The 21152-nt window shown below is 37.6% G+C and overlaps 1 protein-coding gene across 2 annotated transcripts in view; it reads right to left on the reverse strand.

The window, feature by feature from the left end:
- Positions 1-429: 429 nt before the first annotated feature.
- The window catches only part of LOC306985928 (inactive dipeptidyl peptidase 10), a 47588-nt gene continuing 26865 nt past the window's right edge, over positions 430-21152 (reverse strand). Inside the window, exons 6-25 of one of the 2 annotated variants that reach the window (XM_079588709.1) lie at positions 19049-19101; positions 18420-18501; positions 16790-16910; positions 16364-16518; positions 16090-16187; positions 14112-14235; positions 12719-12763; positions 12432-12536; positions 10675-10766; positions 10024-10071; positions 7735-7853; positions 7605-7652; positions 7413-7511; positions 6906-6972; positions 5773-5967; positions 5426-5480; positions 4772-4871; positions 4448-4506; positions 3187-3259; positions 430-3101 (exon numbers count right to left, since the gene is read on the reverse strand). In XM_079588709.1, the coding sequence (XP_079444835.1) occupies positions 2878-3101; positions 3187-3259; positions 4448-4506; positions 4772-4871; positions 5426-5480; positions 5773-5967; positions 6906-6972; positions 7413-7511; positions 7605-7652; positions 7735-7853; positions 10024-10071; positions 10675-10766; positions 12432-12536; positions 12719-12763; positions 14112-14235; positions 16090-16187; positions 16364-16518; positions 16790-16910; positions 18420-18501; positions 19049-19101 (1962 nt within the window). In that variant the 3' untranslated portion in view covers positions 430-2877. The remainder of the gene's footprint in view (positions 3102-3186; positions 3260-4447; positions 4507-4771; positions 4872-5425; positions 5481-5772; positions 5968-6905; positions 6973-7412; positions 7512-7604; positions 7653-7734; positions 7854-10023; positions 10072-10674; positions 10767-12431; positions 12537-12718; positions 12764-14111; positions 14236-16089; positions 16188-16363; positions 16519-16789; positions 16911-18419; positions 18502-19048; positions 19102-21152) is intronic. The other variant, XM_079588708.1, reaches the window with a different exon arrangement.

Genomic DNA, 21152 nt, shown 5'->3' on the forward strand with positions numbered 1-21152 from the left:
GACGCGTTCTGATTGGTTGAAAAGGAGAACGAGTTTTTTGGATTGGCGACAAGTCTCATCGCTTTTTCCTTTGATTGGCGCAAAGATGGAACGGCTATTAATTATTCAGACGCATACGTTCAGCTGTAGGTTGTTCTTTAAACTGCCTGTCTAGAAATATAATGACAGATATGCTCATGTAAAGTCATGTGTAGTTTTTTTAAAAACAGTTTCTTTGTTAATTTTGTAACTGTAAGGGCACCTTGACCTACACAAATAGAGAACCTATCTCCAAAATGAAGTGCCTTTAAAATGAACAATATTCAATAAAGGTTTGTATTAAATATCAGCTAGTAAATATTGTAATATCAGCTAGTCTGATGTGAATTACATTCCTTTGGCTGCTTTGATATGTCCACCATCGTCCTGCAATGATGTGAAACTGCATGTACACAAAGATTTCAGACTTTATTGGAAAAGGGTCATTAGATATAAATATATAGATACAGAGGCTCAAGGACGTTCGTTTCAGACTTCATGCTGCCTGTAACATTGTCATTGCTCTGGTAGGAAGGATTTTCTTGGACGTACAACACAACAGAACATTCTGAGATATGTAACTTGCTTAGTTGCATCACAATGTCAACACACAGAACTTACAAGGTTTCTAAATACACTTCAGCAATACATGAAGGTCACAAAAAATAGGTTTAGTAAAATAATTTTTTGATTGGTGAATGAGAAGGTTGAAGACAGGTGGGACGACTGAGATCTTGTGTTCTATGACTAGAAACTTTAAAATACTTAATAGTTTTTTATTTTGCCAAACTGTTTTCTCATGATCATTATCATCATTAGTTTATGGCGTTTAAAAAAATATTATGTCACTGTGTTATGAGCTGGTGAACTTCTGGATTCTCAAACCTGCATATATCGATAAAGACTACTGTTCAAAAGTTTTGGGGTTAGTAAGATTTTTGAATGTTTTTGAAAAAACGTGTAATATTTGCTGCGCAAGGAACATTTCTTATTATTGATGTTGAAAACAGTATGTTGCTTAATATTTTTGTGGAAACCATGATAAAAAAAAAACAATCATAATTCTTTGATGAATAAAGAAAGTTCAAAAGAAACAACATTTTTTGAAACAGATGCATCCTTGATGAATAAAAGTATAAATTTCTTGAATAACATCTTATTGCCCCCAAAGCTTTGAACGGTAGTCTATATAAAAGCATATATGAAAATACATGCTTTTGTTTTACATAATTCAGTACCATGGTGTATATAAAAGTACTCTGTAATTACCAACCAATAACTTTACCAGGGTACCACCACATGACATTTTTGTCACACAATATAAATTAATGAAACGCTGCACACAATTTGTTTTTTTAAAGAAACAAACTTTTTTTTACTAAATACACAAACTGCCACATTCAAAACTGTAACATAAGTCAGTACCAAAAGGTTTGGTCACAGAGTATTTGGCACATTTGATCTGTAAACATAAAATCTGCATATGCATGACAATGGCAACGGAAGTTGTGTTTGCTTGCCAGCTAAAATATAGTTACTCTCAAAGTGAAACTGCACACAGCAGGGCTTGACGCTTATGAAGAGATATGATGTATGCTGGAAAGCTTATGAGGCTTCTGTAAACAGCAGCATGCAGTGTGATTCATTGATTTTGTACCCTTACAGCAAGGACAGCCTGTGTACCGCAATGCTTTGGAGATGTTTAAAACTCGCTGTCTGTACACACTATGCGCTTTGGTTTAGCACACTGTATGCAATTTCTACATTTGTATCATCAAATTTCTATTGCGTTTGACACAGATATTATGAAAGAGTCAGAGTATACAGCACCATGCAGCCGATTTGTCATGCATATAAAGAACCAGGTTCAAATAACATGTTGCAGTTTACATTCAATCAAATCTTCCACAGTATATAGGCTAGACCAAAACACTGGCCACGTACAGACAATAACAATGTCTGTGTGGCTGATGTTCGGTTTGGTCAATGAATTGGAAACTACTTCTTAATTTTTTCGTGAATTTAAAATAAATATTGTGTAAAACAGGCAATAATTTAATGTCAGAAATCTCATTTGCAGTCATTATTGTAGCACCTATCAGCATTATCGTCCACTTGTCTTTCATTATCGTTCACTCTTCTTATTGTTTTTTCTATACTATTATTGTATTAATTAATATTTTGTATTTGGTTTTATTTGTATATGTTCAGCTTTAATTTTAGTTTAAGTTTTAGTCATTTTAAAATATTTATATCTAGATTTAATTGATGGTTTATTTCAGCTATTTAAATATTTTATATATAACTTAATATACTAAGTTGCCAAGACGACAATTCTAATTCTTTGTATTGTTAATATTCATATTGTATTGATTGCTTAACTTTAGCTTTCAATTAACAAAATGACTTTTAATAGTGTTAGTAAAACAATAACAACACAAGTATTTCCAACTTCACTTTCCATGCTGGACAAAACATTAGTTCTCGTTCACCACAAGGTGTTGCTACAACATCAAGGCTGATCGACATGCCTATGCAGCATTTTTTACCCATTTTATACATAAACTGACTAAAGATGTTGATTGTCCTTAGACATTATACTGTGTGTGATTTACTTGAAAACTGTATGAACCAGACCAGTTGTGTTTCATCTTCCTGGACACACAAGAGACATTTACGGTCACAGTCTGAACAATAACAAAAAAAACATCCCAAAGTTGAGTTTGTGGTGAATAGCTGGTGGATTTGGTCCTCTTGATCTCCATTTTGCTCCCTTTTCCTTTGGTGAAATAATGCAACCTGAAGTTAGTCACCATAATGGGCACCTCTGAGGACCGAGAGAGGACACGGTGGAGGAGATCACTCTTCCTCCTCGTCCTCCTCCTCTTCCTCCTCTGTGATGAGGAAGGGGTCGTATTTGAGGCAGTTGTGGAGGTACTGGAGGAGGGTACGGTGCAGGTGTTGATTGCTCCGCTCTTCTCTTAAAGTGTGGCCTTCATCTGGGTACAGCTGAAGGGTGTAGTTGGCCTCTACCTTCACCAGACGACTCAACAACTCGGCGCTGTGTTGGAAATGTACCCGCGCTAAACACACACAAACAAGTCGAATATTACTTCAGATCCACAAATGATGCATCTGATTTTAAATGTCATTATTATGTAAGCTAACCATCTGCAGTCCCATGTATGAGGAGGAAGTTTTCATCTTTTAGCATATTGATGTTGTCCAACAAAGACGCGGCCTGCAAAGACACAACAGAAACGCGTGACTTTAGATTTTATATTGGTATCTCAATCACTATATAAATCACAATGTGACTTTATATCTCACAATTGTGACTGTTTCTCATAACTGTAATTGTTACAATGTAACTATATCTCACAATTGTGACTGTTTCTTGTAACTAATTTATGGCCAGCAGCCATATCACCCTGTAGCCCAAGACTGGTTGCCCACTGAAGCTAAGCAGGGTTGAGCCTGGTTAGTACCTGGATGGGAGACCTGAGAAAAAACAGGTTGCTGCTGGAGGAGGTGTTAGTGAGGCCAGCAGGGGGTGCTCACCCTGTGGTCTGTGTGGGACCTAACACCCAGGTGTAGTGATCGGGACACTATACTGACAAAGAGCACCGTCCTTCGGATGAGACGTAAAAGGTCCTGACTCTCTGTGGTCATTAAATATCCCATGGCACTTCTCGTAAAGAGTAGGGGTGTAATCCCGGTGTCCTGGCCACATTCCACCCATTGGCCCCTACCAATCATGGCCTCCTAATAACCCCCATCCATTGAATTGTCTCTATCACTCTCTCTCCTCTCTCCACCTGTATCTGGTGTGTGTGTGAGCGCACTGGTGCTGTTGTACTGTTGCTACTGTCGCATCATGCAAGTGGATGCTCACACTGGTGGTGTTGAGGAAGGACCCTGACATCATTGTAAAGCGCTTTGGGTGTACAGTAGTACATATGAAAGCGCTATATAAATGCCTCATTCTATTCTATTCTAATTTTGTCACAATGCAACTTTAAATCTCACAATTGTGACTTTATAATGTATATAACGTGAGTTACGATGTAACTTTTTGTCACAATGTTGCTATTGTAACTAACTTTGTCACAATTTGACTTTAAATCTCACAACTGTAACTTTGTATGTTACAATTGTGTATTTGTTTCTTGTAACAACTGTCACAATTGTGACTTTGATACTAGTAACTGTCACAATGAGACTTTGTTTCTTGTAACTCTAACACTACGCCACAATTGTGACTTTGTTTTTGACTTTCAAACTGTCACTTTGTCACAATGCAACTTGTCTTATTTTTACTTAATCTCACAATTACCTTTTTTATTATTATTTTTTACTCTGGGGTGCAAATAAGCGTCTATAACATGCTTGATAATGAATGAAAAAGTTATTGATGCAAAAAGCCCACCATGTATGAGTGCTCCTCTTTAGTTGGAAGGCCTAGATATCTCTCTGAGAAGGCAGCGCCTGAAAAACAAGGTTGAATCCATTTTCACGCATAAATCTGAAATTAAACTGTAGTAGCTACGCTAAGGATTATACCAGTTATCAAATATAAAAAAGTAGTACTAGGACACTTTGATATATACCATGGGACTGAATGATTACCATATCACATACCATGGTATTTTGAAGTACTCCAAGGCACTTCAAAGAAAGAACTTCAAAGAATGTCCAGAAATACTGCTCTTCCATAGTGCTGTTTTTGCTAGTGTATGGATCTGCAACTCACTATAGAGCTTGAAGTCTGTGATGGGAGCCATGACAGCGGCACATTTGAACATCTGATCGGTTGCAGTCAACATCTTTAAACCTAAATAGCCACCGAATCCCTATGAGGACAAATGAAGGCTGATGTCAGAGCTCTGCAACTGAAGACTGAATTCAAAGTACATATCCTAAGTGAGGATATGATGCAAGTCTACAAAGGGATTCATTTGCTCAGAAGATGTGTATTAAAGCAATAGGCCTTGAGAGGCCTTTAGATTGGTTTGACCACATTTAAGTGCTGCTATTTGGAGTTATGCAACATCGAAACCCCATTAACCACCAAAAAAAAAAAATCCCTGTAATGCTGTAAAATCGATCTGTTTTTTAATCACCAATTTAAATAATAATAAAAAAAAATACATTCATAATATTAATCACAACTACATTAAAATATGGGCGGAGCTTGCAGTACTAGAATGTCAGGGGTGTTTGCCAGGGCATTGCTATGCAGTTGCTAAGGTGTTCTGAGTGTTTTTAATACATTGCTAAGGTGATATATAGATCATTAGCCTAACTGTAGGCTGTTTTCAACATGCAAAAATCAGCTATTTATTCAAATGCTCATCCAATCCGATGTTAGAGCTTGCATTCTAAATTTTCACAACATATATTTTACCTTTCCATAAACAGCAATTCTTCTCCCATCAATGTACGGCAGCTGCATTAACCATCTGTTATGAAACATGCACATTTTAGGTGCTATTTAGCAGTTATGATAAATGGCTGGTCTTTTAAAAGCAGCCAATGTATTAATTCTGCTGAGACATACACATCGTCGCCTTGAGCAAGAAGTGGGTTCAATTAAATTAGCCAAGCAAGCGTTCAACAAAATATGGAAGAAAACCCAGCGTCTGCTTTAGAGCATAAAGCTTTTCCTAATCAGATATTTTGTGGCGTAATGTGCAAAATGACTTTTCTATTACAGGTATTATTCTTAATAACTGATAAGAGAGAATGACTCACTCCACGACTCCAAGCTTGTCTTTAATGCGGAGGGAGCCCAGTTTGCGAGGGTCCGGGATGCTGGTTTTCTGTCCCTGTGAGGCCCGGCTTTTGCTGTCGATCCAGGCCAGCGCCACTCCATGCAGGCTGGACAAAACCTCCGGCCAGCCCAGGGTGAACTCCTCTGTTACCGACTCCCTGCCAGGAACACTGTCACTAGGGGTGCAGAGAACAATGGATGGATGGAGGTGTTGACACAATGTCACATTGTAGATTAAAAAGACATTAGCACACACACTTGCTGAACACTTCTTGCATCTCAATCAAGCATGTGCATATTGCTTATTAATAACGCAGCATTCATAAATCATGTAGCCTAACCAACTACGGCGAGGGAGAGTCTAGATTTGCATTTCCACAAGGAGATATACAGTAGATGCTTGCAAGGCAGCAAAATAAGTTCTATATGCTGAAAATTAGAACTGCTTTGTCACTGTCAAGACACTCAGCACGTATCTTGTTTTCTGAATGCAACACTGGCTTATTATTACTTACTGGCGTATTTAAGTTTCATATATGCCAGAAATACCAAATACAATTCAGTATGCAAATGTTTCTTTAAGAGGAGCTTAATTATGATTATTATGCATTCGGTAAAAACAGAATGTTTAATCAATGTAATTACTAAGTTTGTACCTCAGAATAAACAAACAAAAAAGGTTTCTACGACTTAACTTCTCGTAGAAGTTGTAATTGTGACTTTATATCTCACAAATCTAAATAGTTTCTCATAGTCACAAATGTATTTGTCATGTTTATTACTTTTTGTCTCAAATTAAATCAAGTTAAAATTAAAGTTATATTTATTTGTTATATTAAATTGTAATATTATTTCACACTATTGTTGTTTTTACTGTATTTGTGATCAAATAAATGCAGCTTTGATGAGCAGAAGAGAGACTACTTTCAATCTTACCAACTGCAAACAGTGTAACCTTTTTATATCTCATAATGTGACTTTTTTTTTAAACATTTTATCTCATAATAACCCGTCTTACTTTTTACTCTAAAGCAGAGATGGGCTTCCATACAAAATAAAGCAGCTTTACTAACAATATCACACAGGTGCTGGTAAAGTGTTGGGAGACACTTACATGATAATAAGGAGAGGGTGCAGGTTTCCCTCGTACCCAGGGGGCAGGGACATCTTCACATCTAGATCTGTAATTATAAGCAAAGGCAGTCAAAACAGAACAAACGGCCGTTTCTACTGTACCATACTGCAAGAAAGTCTTGGTACCGGCTCATCAATATTCTAACCACTGGCAAATGAGCTCCCATGAGCCTATTGGTTTTAACAGACTCTCAATAACACACACACACGGACAAACAAACACAGTCGGGGGACCTGATGCAAAAAGCATGTGCAATTTATTTACAGACAGAGACGTGTACATGTGCAAAGCAAACCCCATCATACAAGCAAAAACACACACGCAAACAAGCCACGATGGGCTTCCCCTAAAGGCAGGCACCGCTGTGAGGATCCAATTAGCAAAACCGGAACAATTACCTGATTGATTCTTTAAATCTAGTTGGCTTTGTAAAAGGTTGAGATCAATTTATGCTGAAAGGAGCAGTTACTTAAGAGATCTTTTTACCGCTGTTGTCGGAGGAAAGCGTCTGGAAAACGGTCTCAGAGAGCCTCTTGGTTTCAAGAGACATAGCGAGGAGGCTGTTGTCTTCCACCAGCATGTAACCTGTAAATGCAGCACACAGACTTATGTCACACATGACCACACATGTTTGACTAAATAACAGCTTGTAATGAGGAAAGTATTAATTCTACTCACTGGATGGATCACTTGTGCTGTGTATGGTCACCTTTGGGACACCTGGGCCTGTAAAAGTATGACAGAGATGAGACGTGTGCATCTTTCTTCATCCGCCTATATGTGTGTTTGAGAGAGTCAGTGACCTTACCCAAGCAATAGAGGGTAAAGTATGTCTGATTGTGGCTGAAGTCCGCTTTGAAGAAGCTGCATCGCTCAAACAGGTCGCATGTCAGACACTGGCGATGAAACACTCCTCCAAGCTCCACACTAGTCAACAAGCAAGCATTTCATTATTTTACAACCCATCATCCTAATGCCATCAACCTCTGATAAAATTGTTCTGCGTTTGTACAGCGATTATAATATACAACTTACAAAATGTTTATCATAAACTAGCGCCAGACCCAGAATCTGCCCTACCTAAATGTACAGTCAGGAGCCGCTACTGTGCCATCAATGACAATCACACTTTAAATGTCTTGTTCTTCAGTACAAAAATGAACACTGTCATGATTTACTCCACCTCATGTCTTTATAAACCTGTCTGACCTTTTTCTGTGAAACCCTCTGGTTGTGCTCTGGTCATTTTGGTTTCCCCCAAAATGCTAGTCATTTTTAAAACATTGGACTAAAACTTACTGAATTTGCTCACACAGGGTATATCAACTTCTCAAAAATAATGTGATAATTTTTGTGCATATTTTTCCTACCTTCTTCCCTAGATGGTAGGGAAACCGGTCAAAAATGACGACCTACAAATAATACTTGAATATTTTGTTATGCTATGTTATTGCCAAAAAAATGGATACAATCATTTCAGCTTTTTTTTTTTCAAGAAATTGACCCTTCGCAGGGAGCTTGAGTGACAGGTGATCTGACCAATCCTTCGCCATTTTGTCCGACAAAGCAGTCAGGAGAGTTAGAAGATTAACATGGGAGGATTTGAACTTGAAAAACGGAGTATACTGACGCCTTTCCACGGTTAAAACAACATTCCTTCTTATGTTCATTCATGTTTATTTGATGCTATAAATGAACTAGAAAGAAGAGATGATCGGTTCACGAGCAGATTTAACTGATGCTCTGTAGCGATCTGTCACGACACATTAAAGAGCCACAAAACTGTATTTATTGTTTACATTTCTTTAAAAAAATTACCAAAATTGAAAGGTGAGACTGTTTAATATGTTTAATATCAAAAGATACCGAAAAGTAACCTGGTCTGTCCTGTACTGTCAAGCGTGTTGTCAGTCTCATCTGTGCTCCACAATGTATTTTTCACTGCGTGAGAACATGGTGTGGTGTGAGAGCGGCGTAGCTTGTCGGACATAGCGACAGTAACTAAGGTGGGCGGGTCTTTGCGAATGGTCAATTAGGACAACTGATTAGGGTTCCAAAAAGAATACAAAACCTGTTCTAATTGAAAGAAAACAAGAATATTTGACAATAAAATAGCACAATGGGGCATTTAAAAGGCCAGTATTTCTGACTGGGAACACCAAAGTAGGTAAAGGATTTTCAACAGAGCACAAGAGATAATGATGTTCATGACCATTGACCAGGATTGCCAAATTCAGGAAGCATAAAATGAACACTAAACTTTTTTGTCTTAACTTTTTTAAACTTTAAATGTCTTTACTGTCCCTTTTTGATAAATTGAATGCATCCTTGAGAAAAAAGAAAAAAAATCGTAAAGACTTTTGAACGATAATGTACATTTTTGGCTTAACTATCCCTATAACTACCAGTATGTGAAACACACACGCTGAGCTAGTTTTCCATTATCCACTTGCTTTAAGCCCAATGCTGGACCTTTGCACTTCCGCCATATATTGCTCGGATGGTCGCAATAAAAAATCTATGAGAAATCGTGGCCCACGGAGAGCAAGTGAGAGGCTTAAAGCATTAATCAAAGGTTAGAGAACACCATTTAAATCGTTGTGAGGTGCAGCACCTCCCCCTCTGCCCGTCTCCTTTTCAACCTTCTCTATCTCTCTCTCCCTCTTGCTCTCGCTCCCTAAGCTGCCGTTTCTGTTAAATGAATTAGCTGGGCTTCTTGCCTGGAGCTCACTAGGGGTAAAAAAAAACCTATTGGATTTTCACGAATGTCCCCGAAAACGCATCTCAGATACGTTTCGATGTAAACTGGAAGGATTTAATTGATTACAGCACTAGTCATCGATGACCATAAATACTGAGAAACTGGACCGTCAATGCGTATAAAGAATATCAACATGTAATGATGATATGGACGTCCAAAACCCACAAACATATTGAGGGAATGAAATATCTCACAACACAACAGGGTGTGCAAATGCTGTCAGACTGATTTAGATGCAAATGCGCAGCACAGCATGAGAGGTGCAGAATTCCTAGACAGTGATGATAAAATACTCAATTACAGCTTAAAAGACGTATCGTTTGGGACAGAACCCACCTGTATAAGTGTCTGCTCTGCTGCGACTCCTCCGTGCTCAGGAAATAGCTACAGGGGTAAAACACATTAAGGAAATCTGAAAAGGTTTTTTGAGTTACCATGTAGTCAGTCATTTATCCTTTAATAATAGAGTCTACTTCCACATACTGCCTTCATTCAGCCGCATGCTAAGTAGGATTGTATCCGTTACACATGCAAAGTAGGGAAGACTGTGACATGCATTCATTTCTGTCAGTACCAGATTAATTGTAAGTCGTTGATTTACGGGCCTAAACTTTGATTTGAGCAATAGATCTGACTGTTTATAAATATTCATGCATTGAAAAGATTTTTTTTTAAGTATTTTTTTCTGAAAAAGCTATCACTTCTGGGATGGTTATTGAAGAGGGTTTGTTTTATGCGGCTGCAATTAGAGAACAAAGCCGTGAGAAAATGACAGAGTCATTACAGTCAATTCAACATTCAATTACTGTATTCATTTTAATTAAGTGCCATCTATGCTGATTCAGTGGGATAAATGGGATTGCTAGGCGTAAATAATTCTATGATTACTCGTATTAGGTAGTTTGGTTGACTATGCGATGCTTTACGACACAGTCTTGAGGCCTTATGAGTCAAAATGGTTTGCTCGTAAAATTCGATCTGTCATACATTTTATCGTTCTCCTCATCAAGAGCGCACAGCGAGGTTACATCCCAGTTCCCTGACGTTAGAAAGCGAGGAGATACAGAAGGAGTGGAAGCCTGAAGAAAAAAGAAAGAGATAGATAAAGCTTTTATGAGGTTTAAAGAGAAGGCAGGTTATAATGGAAAGCATTGGACAGGAAGACGAGGAAACATTAGACAATGTGAAATATCCAATATAAAGAAAATGACAGAAAAAAAATCTGATTTTATATACGCCAATGAGCCAAAACACCTGCCTAATATGCTGTTGGTCCTCCACGTGCTGCCAAAACAGCGCTGACTGGTCAAGGCATGAACTCTACAAGACCCCTGAAGGTGTCCTGTGGGATCTCACATCAAGACATTACTAGCAGATCCTTCAAGTCCTGTAGGATATGAGTTGAGTAACTTGTTAGTCCAGCACATCCCACATATGCTCAATTGGTTTGAGATCTGGGGAATTTGGAGGGCAGGGCAACATCTTCAACTCTTCATCATGTTCCTCAAACCATTCCTGTACAATGTATGCAGTGTGCATTATCCCGCTAAAAGAGGCCACTTCCACCAGGAAACACCATTGTCATGAAATGTCTCAATGTTTAGGTAGGTGGCACGTGTGAAATTCTCATCCACATGAATGGCTTGACCCAGGGTTTCCCAGCAGAACATTGCCGAGAGCATCACATTCCCTCCACTGGCTTGTCGTCGTCCCACAGTGCATCCTGGTGCCATCACTTCCCCAGGTAAACGGCGCACATGTACACGGCCATCCACGTGATGTAAAAGAAAACAGGACTAGAACTAAGACGGACCAGTTGACCTTCTTCCACTGTTCCATGGTCCAGTCCTGACGCTCAGGTGCCCATTGTAGGCGCTTTCAGCAGTGGACAGGGGTCATCATAGGCACTATAAGCTATTACTACTGTACAGCCACAGAGTGCAATGCACTGTGTGTTGTGACATTCCTCCCATAACCATCATTAAAATTTGGAGTGACTTGTGCCACAGTAGACCTTCTGTTGGCTCGGACTAGACAGGCTGGCCTTCGTTGCCCTCGTGCATCAGTTAGCCTTGGCCGTCCAATACCCAGTAGCCAGTTTGTGGTTTGTCTTTTCTCGGACCACAATTGGTAAATTCTCACCACTGACCGGGAGAAACTCACAAGCCTTCCTCTGACCCAGTCACCTTGCCATAACAATTTGGCTCTTGTCCAAGTCCCTCAGATCTGTATTCCTGCCCATTTCTTCTGCATCCAACACGTTGATTACAAGAACTGATTGTTTGCGTACAATCCAATCAACCCAGACCTTAATATTGTGGCCTTGTTGGGAGATGATCAACAGAATTTGCATCACCTGTGACTGGTCATAATGTTTTGGCTCATCAGTATATTATATGTATAGATAAAGCTTATATTAGGTTTAAAGAGAAGGCGGGGAATAATGGAAAGCAGTGGACAGAAAGATAAAGAATATATATATATATATATAATATAACATAAATTTGTAAATGTCTTCAAATAAAGAATAACAAAAATCTAAATGAACAACTATTTATTCAAATGAAAGTCTAACAGTTAAAATGAGAGAAAGACTTTACAATACACAGGGGTTCAACATCGCCCCCAGTTGCCATAAAAAGTCACAAACACGTTTGGTACTTCAGGTTTCTAATCACGAAGTTTATAAGTGCATCTAATTTCATTGTGCATAGCACGAGTATGAAATTATTCCACCCACAGACCTGAGCGGGGAGACTGGCGATGTGGAGGAACTCCCCACGGGCCCCTTGCTTGGCAGGCAGAATAAGGTAAAACAGGGAACCATCTGCCGTGAACAATGGCTCCTCCTGTAGGACAAGCCACCATCAATATACATTCCTCCAACAGATCAACGAGAGACAACACCGTTTTGATGCAATTAATTTCTGTCCAAGGTGAATTCAGCCGTACCAAAGAATGGCGCCTGAAAACTGGAAAGAGAGAGAGAGAGAGAGAGAGAGAGAGAGAGAGAGAGAGAGAGAGAGCTTACCTGCCGCTGGTTGTTGTGCCAAAAGTCCATCGCCATTTGGTGCTTCTAAGGATTGAAGATGTTTTAAAAGGATTAGACATGTTATATATTAGAAGTAAAATATGTTTTTTAAATCATTTGTTCTCTTCTGCCTGCCAGGGACAGTAGTACATCATAACAAACTCCACCGCTGACGCAGTTTCAGTCAATCCATCATTCTCATTGGCATCACATTAAGGAAGTGCATGTTTCATTTTTATCTGCAGTTTAGATGTGCTGTCTGTAACAAATAGAGTTCCACATCAATTCCATTAGGCTGTTCTAAATACACTATCATTGACATTTTTACACTATCATTCAAAAGTTTGGGTTCAGTCAAAAAAAAAACTTTAAAGAAAAGAAATGATTAAAAGTGAAAGTAAAACCATTTAGAATGTTACAAAATATTAATATTTCATATAATAGCATTTCTTTTGAACTTTCTGTTAATAATAGAATCCTGTAACAAATATTTAACAGTAACTGTTTCCAACATTAACAAAAAAAAAGTTTAATGAGCAAATATTAGCATATTAATGATATCTGAAGGATCATGTGACACTGAAGACTGGAGTAATGATGCTGAAAATCCAGCATTGACAATCACAGGGATAAATTAAATTTTAAAATATAATAAAATATAAACAAAACAGTTGTAATAATATTTCACAATATTACTGTTTTTACTGCATAAATGCAGCCCGTTCAAACGCACATTGAATGGCAGTGTTTTTTTTTTTTTTGTCTGTAATACTATAACAATGTTTATATATAAGATTTGATTGCTTAAATATTTGTATACATTTGAATATTAAGTAGATTGCATGGAAATTAGTTTAAGCTAAAATCACTTAATCAAAGAATTGTGGCTTGTGCAGAAATCATCGATCAATGCTCAATAACCTCAAAGCTCATGGTCTTGAGACGTTTATTTTGTTAAAAAATTAATTTCTCTATAGAGAAAATTAATGTGATTTTTACTTCCAGAGCCAAACAGTTCAACTCTGTTATGTATTTCAACACAGCTCCCGATGCCTCCAATTATAAAACTCTGTTGACGGATTTATCAACACAAATCAAACAAGGGCTGAATGTCCATATCAGACGCAGACACTCCTGTGCGCATGCATTCAATCACTCGGACATAAAAAGGGAATGACCTTTAGGCATTAAGACAGGCTGCGCATTAAAATTCAGGCTTAAAAAGTAAAGCTGAGTTAGTCTTTCACGCCTCCAGAAGGAAATTAGGCTGAGCTGGCAGAAGAGAAGCGAGCGACTCTCTGTACGTTCTGAGCGGAATGAAGAATGAGAGCCAGATCGATGGATACTTTAAGAGTAAAGATGGGGAGCCGTGGATGATCTGGAAACCCCTCACCTCTGAGCAGGCTCCTGTCGTGGCCTCACACACACACAGCACGGACTGGTTCTGGACACGGTTCAACCAGCGCACAGTCAGACGGGTGCTGCTTATCCAGCTCACCATAGAGATGTAGCTATCTCTAGAGAAAGAGAGAGAGAGAGTAGAGTGCATTCAGAATCACCACTTTATCCATTATTTCGGGAACACTTTAAAATAAGGTCTCATTTCTTAACATCAGTTAGTGCATGCATTACTGTTAACAGATACGGCTTTGATACTAAAAATGCAGTTGTAGACATTAAGTACTTGAACAGTACTTTTATAGCATTTATTAATCTTAATGTTAATGTTAACTAATGCTAATGAACGGATCATAATTGTTTTACTATTCTTTTTTATGCTAATCACTTGCAAATTAAAGTTGAAATAGGATAAATGTATATATACTCCCATAGAGGTAACTTTCCATGCATTGCTAAAATGACAATATCATGTATATCAATTATAAATGACAAAATGTTTAATTTAATACAAAATTATGGCCCCTAAAGGGACATGGTGATGGAAAAAATATGAGAAGGGAGGAAAAAATTTATTTCAATGCTTTTGTGTTCCCCCCACAAACTTTGCGTTCACTCGCAAAGAACATTGTCCTTTAATTTTTCCTTCCAATTAGTATTTTTTTCATTCACTACGTATAACACAATTCAAAGCCTTTTTCATCAGTCATCAGTTTTTTTAATGTTTAGCTAGTAAATTTCCCCAGTTTAGTTGGCTAAACCCTTTTTTAACCTGTTTTCTTTTCATATTTACAGTTTATCATCTAGCAGATGCTTTTATCCAAAGTAACTTGCAAATGAGGAACACTACAAGCAATATTAAAGCAATGCTTTATGTTTGTTAACATATTGTGATGTTTATTGTTATTTTGGCCAGGTCTCTCAAGCAAAATGAGACTTTAATCTCAAGGGACTAACCTTGTAAAATAGGTTTAATTGAATTACACTCAGGGGATGATTTTTAGAAAGCTGACCACCATCAAGAACAAAAATCAGCACGAAAGCTTCTGTATATGTTTAGAGTGAAGATTCATTTTCCAGCAGGACAAAGAATCAAAGCACACAGCAAAAACGATGAAGAATGGCTTAAGGTTGGTATTCTGGAGCGCCACAGCCCGAGCCAAGGCTTGAATCCAATTGAAAATCAGCAGTAAGACCTGAAATTGCTGTCCACCGGCATTCTCCATCTAATCTGGCAGAGCAGGAGCATATTTGCTCTGAGGAATGGCCAATAATTCCACAATCTAAATGCGGAAAGCTCACACTGACAAACCTAGGATGATGCAGGCTGTACTTTCTGGACTATAGGGGTTGGGGAAAACAACAAAAAATATTCTTAAAAAATGTATCTTACTAAAGACAACAAGTTATCACTGCAAATATAATAAAATCTTCAGTGAGTAACATCAAAGCTCTCTTAATAATCCATTGCACAATGTTGCTACAGGGCAACAACCCCGTTTTCTTTGGTTTGCAAATGCATAATGCATTTAAAATGGCAATAAAAGTGTTAATAGTGAAGGAATTACTTTGAATAAACTACTAAAAAACGTAATCTTTGTAACATTACATCCAGGTCTTATTCTGGCAGTATGCACAGTGTGAAGAACAATAGATCATAATGTTCACCCATTAAAAAACATTCACATTTGTTTGAGAGTAAACTTCATTTTAGAGTCATACAAAGGATTTGCATATCATGAACAACTTCTTAAATGTGTTTGTTGCCTAAGCAACACTGTGCGACAGAAACAGATGCAACACTCTTGCGATGTTTTTAACATGCATAAAATATTTAGTTGAATAAATAGACCATTAAGACACATTTTGCAATGTGTTTAAAATGATATTAAAAATGAACAGCTCTGTATCCACAGCCTGTGCACTGCATATGCTGCATTTACGGACACATGTTAATTAAAGATAAACTTCACCTGCTGTTCTGGGAGTCTGGAGGAATCATCTCTAATGTGTGAGCTGGACCGTATAAATTCACCACAAACAGACTGGCTGATGGGATTCTGGAACCCGCCTGTACAGAGCAATACTTTTAAATCAAATTAAAGACAAAATGCTCTTGCACTCTGCAAATAGTGCAAATGCTTGCATTCATTATTCAATCTAGACTTTTATTGTGTTATCTGATTCATTTAGAGGTTATTTTGTCATATAAAAGAAATTAGTATGCTGCATGTCAACTGTTTTTACCTTTGGATATGGGTAGAGGACGTTAGAAGGGTAGACCCCACCCAGGAAGTGATGTATCTCCATAAAAGGAGTGGCTGAGTTGTTAATGGACAGATACGCCAGGCGTGCGCCGTCTTTGGCCCACCAGAACGCAGGATATTTCAGCAATATCTCCTCTAAAGTTTAATAAGGTAAGGGAGAGAAATTAAATTTTGATGAGGCTAATTAACCCACACACATATCATCATAGACCTGCGCTTATAAATCTCATTTACCTATCTCATTGTGTATTTATAAGGACAAATGAGATAATAATCTCTTCATGAATATTGGAATGTCTTGAAGGGATTGTCAAAATTGTCTCAAAGCACACAGAGAATTAAGGTGACTCATTATAGTGATGGACTGGAAGTGAGTATTGAAGGGGACGACTCCAAAATCACTGACCCTCATAGGTCCAATCAGACAGCCCATTAACCACCATTCCATTTCTGCCCGTGGCTGTCAGACGCATCGCCTTGCTAGACACTTCTGGCTTGTAGTAGATGTCATTCTCAAAGATATAGACCTGGAATCAACAAAGAGACACAACCAGCATTACTAGATGAAGTCATAATCCAACACTGATGCCATAGAAGAACCATTTTGGGTTCCACAAAGAACCTTTCAGTGAATCGTTCTTAAAAAAAAAATGTTTTATCTTAGAGTGAAGAACATTTTAATAATCTAAAGAACCCTTTTCCACTATAAAGAACCTTTTGTGGAATGGAAAGGTTCCATGGATGTTAGAGGTTCTATAAAGAACGTCTATAAAGAAGTGAAGATTATTACAAGGATATTTAAAAATTAAGAGGGCAGAGTGCACATTAACAGCTGGAATATTACAGTTTTGTAATTATTTTAATGTTATGGCCAGTGTTAAAATATAACTATTATGTCTAACTATAAAAAATAAAGCATGTCTATAATCGACTTTAAACTTTAACAATTAATTTGAATGAAAAAATTATATAAAAATTGCAATACATTTAATTAATATCGTGACAATTAATATCAACCGATCACTTTTTTTCCCTTGACTAGTCATTTGATTTGACTGCCAAATTGTAAATAACCTTTTAAATATAATAAAACAACATAAACATAATTAAATACAAATCACAAAAATAACCTTTTTATTTAAGATTACTTAACTCTCTGAATTAAATTAGTTCTATCATGACAACTCTCTGATAGACCGGCATGGTAAAAGAGATTGTCATGGTCATTTATGGCAATGTTAATGTATTTGGCGGAATAGATCTGCATATAGATCAACATACATGAATTAACCCCTATAGCAGATCTATACAGGTGGAGCTGGGGAAGGTGGAGGGTTTCTGAAAGCACACTGCAGACTGCTAGTGCTACCGGTATTTGAATGTTGAGTCGCAGCTCATTGGCCGCTGATGCAACAGCAACCAATCAGCTGCGCTATGTAGATGATAAAGTGATTGCTTACAACTGAGTTAAAGACCAATCAGCCTGAGCCATCTATAATTTCATGCCAGAAATTGGTATTAATGTTTTAAGGTCATGTGACAAACTTAGTGACCGCAACTCCGTTTGTCTGATGACAGACAGAATGACAGTGGAAGTCAATATGACTTCTTGTTACGGCGAACGCAATGGATTATGTTCACCTCAGAGAAGTGTGTACATGGATTGTATTTTTTGTTAATCTTGATTTCTCACAACTTGTGTGCTTTTTCTGGGCGAGTCGGAGTGAACTGCGGCGCAAACAGAATCGCACAAATGAAAACGTTGTTTCCTTAAAAAATACATTTCATAACGTATACACCCAGAACACATTGGATCATTCTGTGATACTTTTGCGTCTTTTTAAAAAAAGCTTGATGCTGGTCACTATTCACTGCCATTATATGGACAAGCGCAAGTGGGACATTTAAAATATATATATATATATATATATAACACCAGGGTGAGTAATTCCTGACTTAAATTGAATTTTGAGTGAAAAGGGTGAACTATCCCTTTAAGGAAGCTCGCTATAGTACAATAGAACAAAGATCCTCACCAACTGGTTCCCTTGAGGTCCCCACGCTGCATACTGAAGTACAGACGTATCCTCCTCTGAAGGGGTGAGGTCCATAATCTCCCTAAGATATGCAGACAAAAACACACACACATAGATTGAACTATTACATCACAGACATTTGAAGCACTACACAGCACAAATTCATTCGGTTCTGGGTCATTTTTAGAGTGCTTGAAAGGGCTCGTAAAAACAGCACGATGCAGATGCAGAGTTAATACGAAATGAAAGTGAAGTATACAGAGAGGCAGGGGTCTGGACATGCAATGAAACCACAGCTAAGGCTAAACGATCTGTGAATTCGGCCAAAACAAGCAAATGGGCTTCATGACATTCTTTTAAGTTTCACTGCTCTTTCACAACCGCAAGCAAGAATCTCAGGCTTTTATCAACAAACAGAACATAGCAAATCCCTGTCAGGGCATTCAGTAAATTGCAGGTTAGTGAGAAAAACAATTCATCCAGCAGAGACCCGTCAACATCAGAACAAACACCTTTTCCATACTTCTATGTAATCAATGCCAAACGTAGAGGGACCTGTGGACTGTTTTTTTTGGTTGTGCACATGCCCAGTACAGGCCATGCAGTGAGGAACCTCTGTCTCTACCTACCCGCTGGCCACTGTGTAGATTGCAAAGGATGCTGTGAAGGACTGTGAGAATACCTGGAAAGGGGCAGAGGACATGGTGGATCCCTAAATTGTACACACAAACTATGTATGGAATAGCATACCACACTATTTCTGCAGTGCTTATGTGTATGTGACTCTATTCAAATTTTCGGTATGCATGAATTTTCAGGATTATAGGATTATCCTACCTTATGCTGCCAAAATGTGCAGTATAAGAACTATAAAACAAAGAATACTATATGCAATGCACTCAACTAGACCGTCAATTTCCAGTGTGATGAGAAAACTAAAAGTAATATTAATCACAATATATATATATATATATATATTAAGTTTAGGGGCAGTAAGACTTTAATGCTTTTTAAATCTTTTAAGCTCACCATGGCTGCATTTATTTGATAGGGCGGAAAAGAGTAATATTGTAAAATATTATTTCAATTTTAAAAAACTGTAATTTGACTATTTTAAAATGTAATGTATTCCTTTGATGAATTTTCAGCATCATTACTCCAGTCTTCAGTGACACATGATCCTTCTGAAATAACTCTAACATGCTGATTTTCTGCTGAAGAAACATTTCTTATTCTTATCAATGTTGGAAACAGGAATGCTGCTTCATATTTTTGTGGAAACTGTGATACATTTTTTTCAAGATTCTTTAATGAATATGAAGTTCAAAAGAACAGCATTTATTTGCAAAATAGAAATCTTTTGTAATGTCTTCACGGTCACATTAGGTGTTGGGGAAAGTTACTATTAAAAGTAATGCATTACAATATTGCATTGCTCCCTAAAAAGGTAACTGATTGCTGTACTTAGTTACTTTTTATTGAAAAGGTTGCGTTACATTTGCATTACTTTTTCTCTGCTTGTTTGGCTTTTAATAACAAAAATAAAAGTTCTATTCTTGGCAAATGTGAAGGCCCTTTCACACCAAACGTGAATTAAATAAGCCTCAGGGCGCAGCTAAAACATTTCAGCTATGCTGCCATTCTAGACACATAAATACATAAAGTATTCTTGTGTAATTTAACGTATTTAATTATTGCCGATTTATGAAATATTCTGTTTGCATTTCACTGTTTTTACTCATTTTGAGGAATACTGATTGGTCAATAGCCATGTTTTATTAACGATAAAGGTAAGGCCTGAAAGGAGTTGACTATATTCACAATACAGCACAGCCTCTCGTACCTTATTGCTTAGATAAAAGTATTTATTTCTTACCAAAAAAAAATCTTACTGACCTCAAAATTTCGAAAGATAGATAGTATATATATATAAAAAAAGGTCTACCTATACTGTGAAGTATGCTAGTATCCCATTCTGAACATAGCACACGCTTGTGCACATGCTCACATAGTTCTTACAGCTCATGATATCTTTCATTCTCTCACTGCATGACGACTATGGGTGGTTAATGAATCATTTCAATTCATTTCAATTTCAAGCTTCATTCAGCTGATTCAATTGAGGAGCATCATGAGCAAAAGAAGCAATTCTTTAGAAAACAATTTCTTTTATTTCACAATCAGTAGCCGGAAGGGATGCAGGTCCCCAAATTGGTCTGACGATGAGAGCGGTACATCACATGTATGGGGTCATATGACAGAATGATAGCGGCACACGCCCCATCTCTATCAATGTGATCATTGGGGGTCAATATCCCTCCAAAAAAAAAGGATCCACTTGTGTAACAAATTCACAGCTTGAAACTGTGGATGACCTAAATCAATAGAAGTGTCCTTTGGGCCTCTAAAGACAACTGTGCATTTTGTCAGTACAGCAGGGCGGTTTATTGCAATGCATTTGGCTATATGAAGATAAGTATATTGATCAGTTAGGTCTGTAATGATTCGTGTAAAATTAGATGAATCGGTTGCTGCAGCATCAGTAGAGAACGCAGTGTGGCAACAAGCTTCAAACTGCACTCAATTCCCAAAAGCCTAATAGGATTGAAAACCATGCCCTGCAGTGCATACTAAATACAGAACAGCCGACTGTCGCACTGTCTGGCGCTGTATAGAAGTGATGTTAAACATTTCATTAAATTTCATTGTCTTTTCACTGTTTCCACAAAAACT

Source organism: Phoxinus phoxinus (assembly GCF_949152265.1).
Source record: "Phoxinus phoxinus genome assembly, chromosome: 18".
Classification (NCBI taxonomy): domain Eukaryota; kingdom Metazoa; phylum Chordata; class Actinopteri; order Cypriniformes; family Leuciscidae; genus Phoxinus; species Phoxinus phoxinus.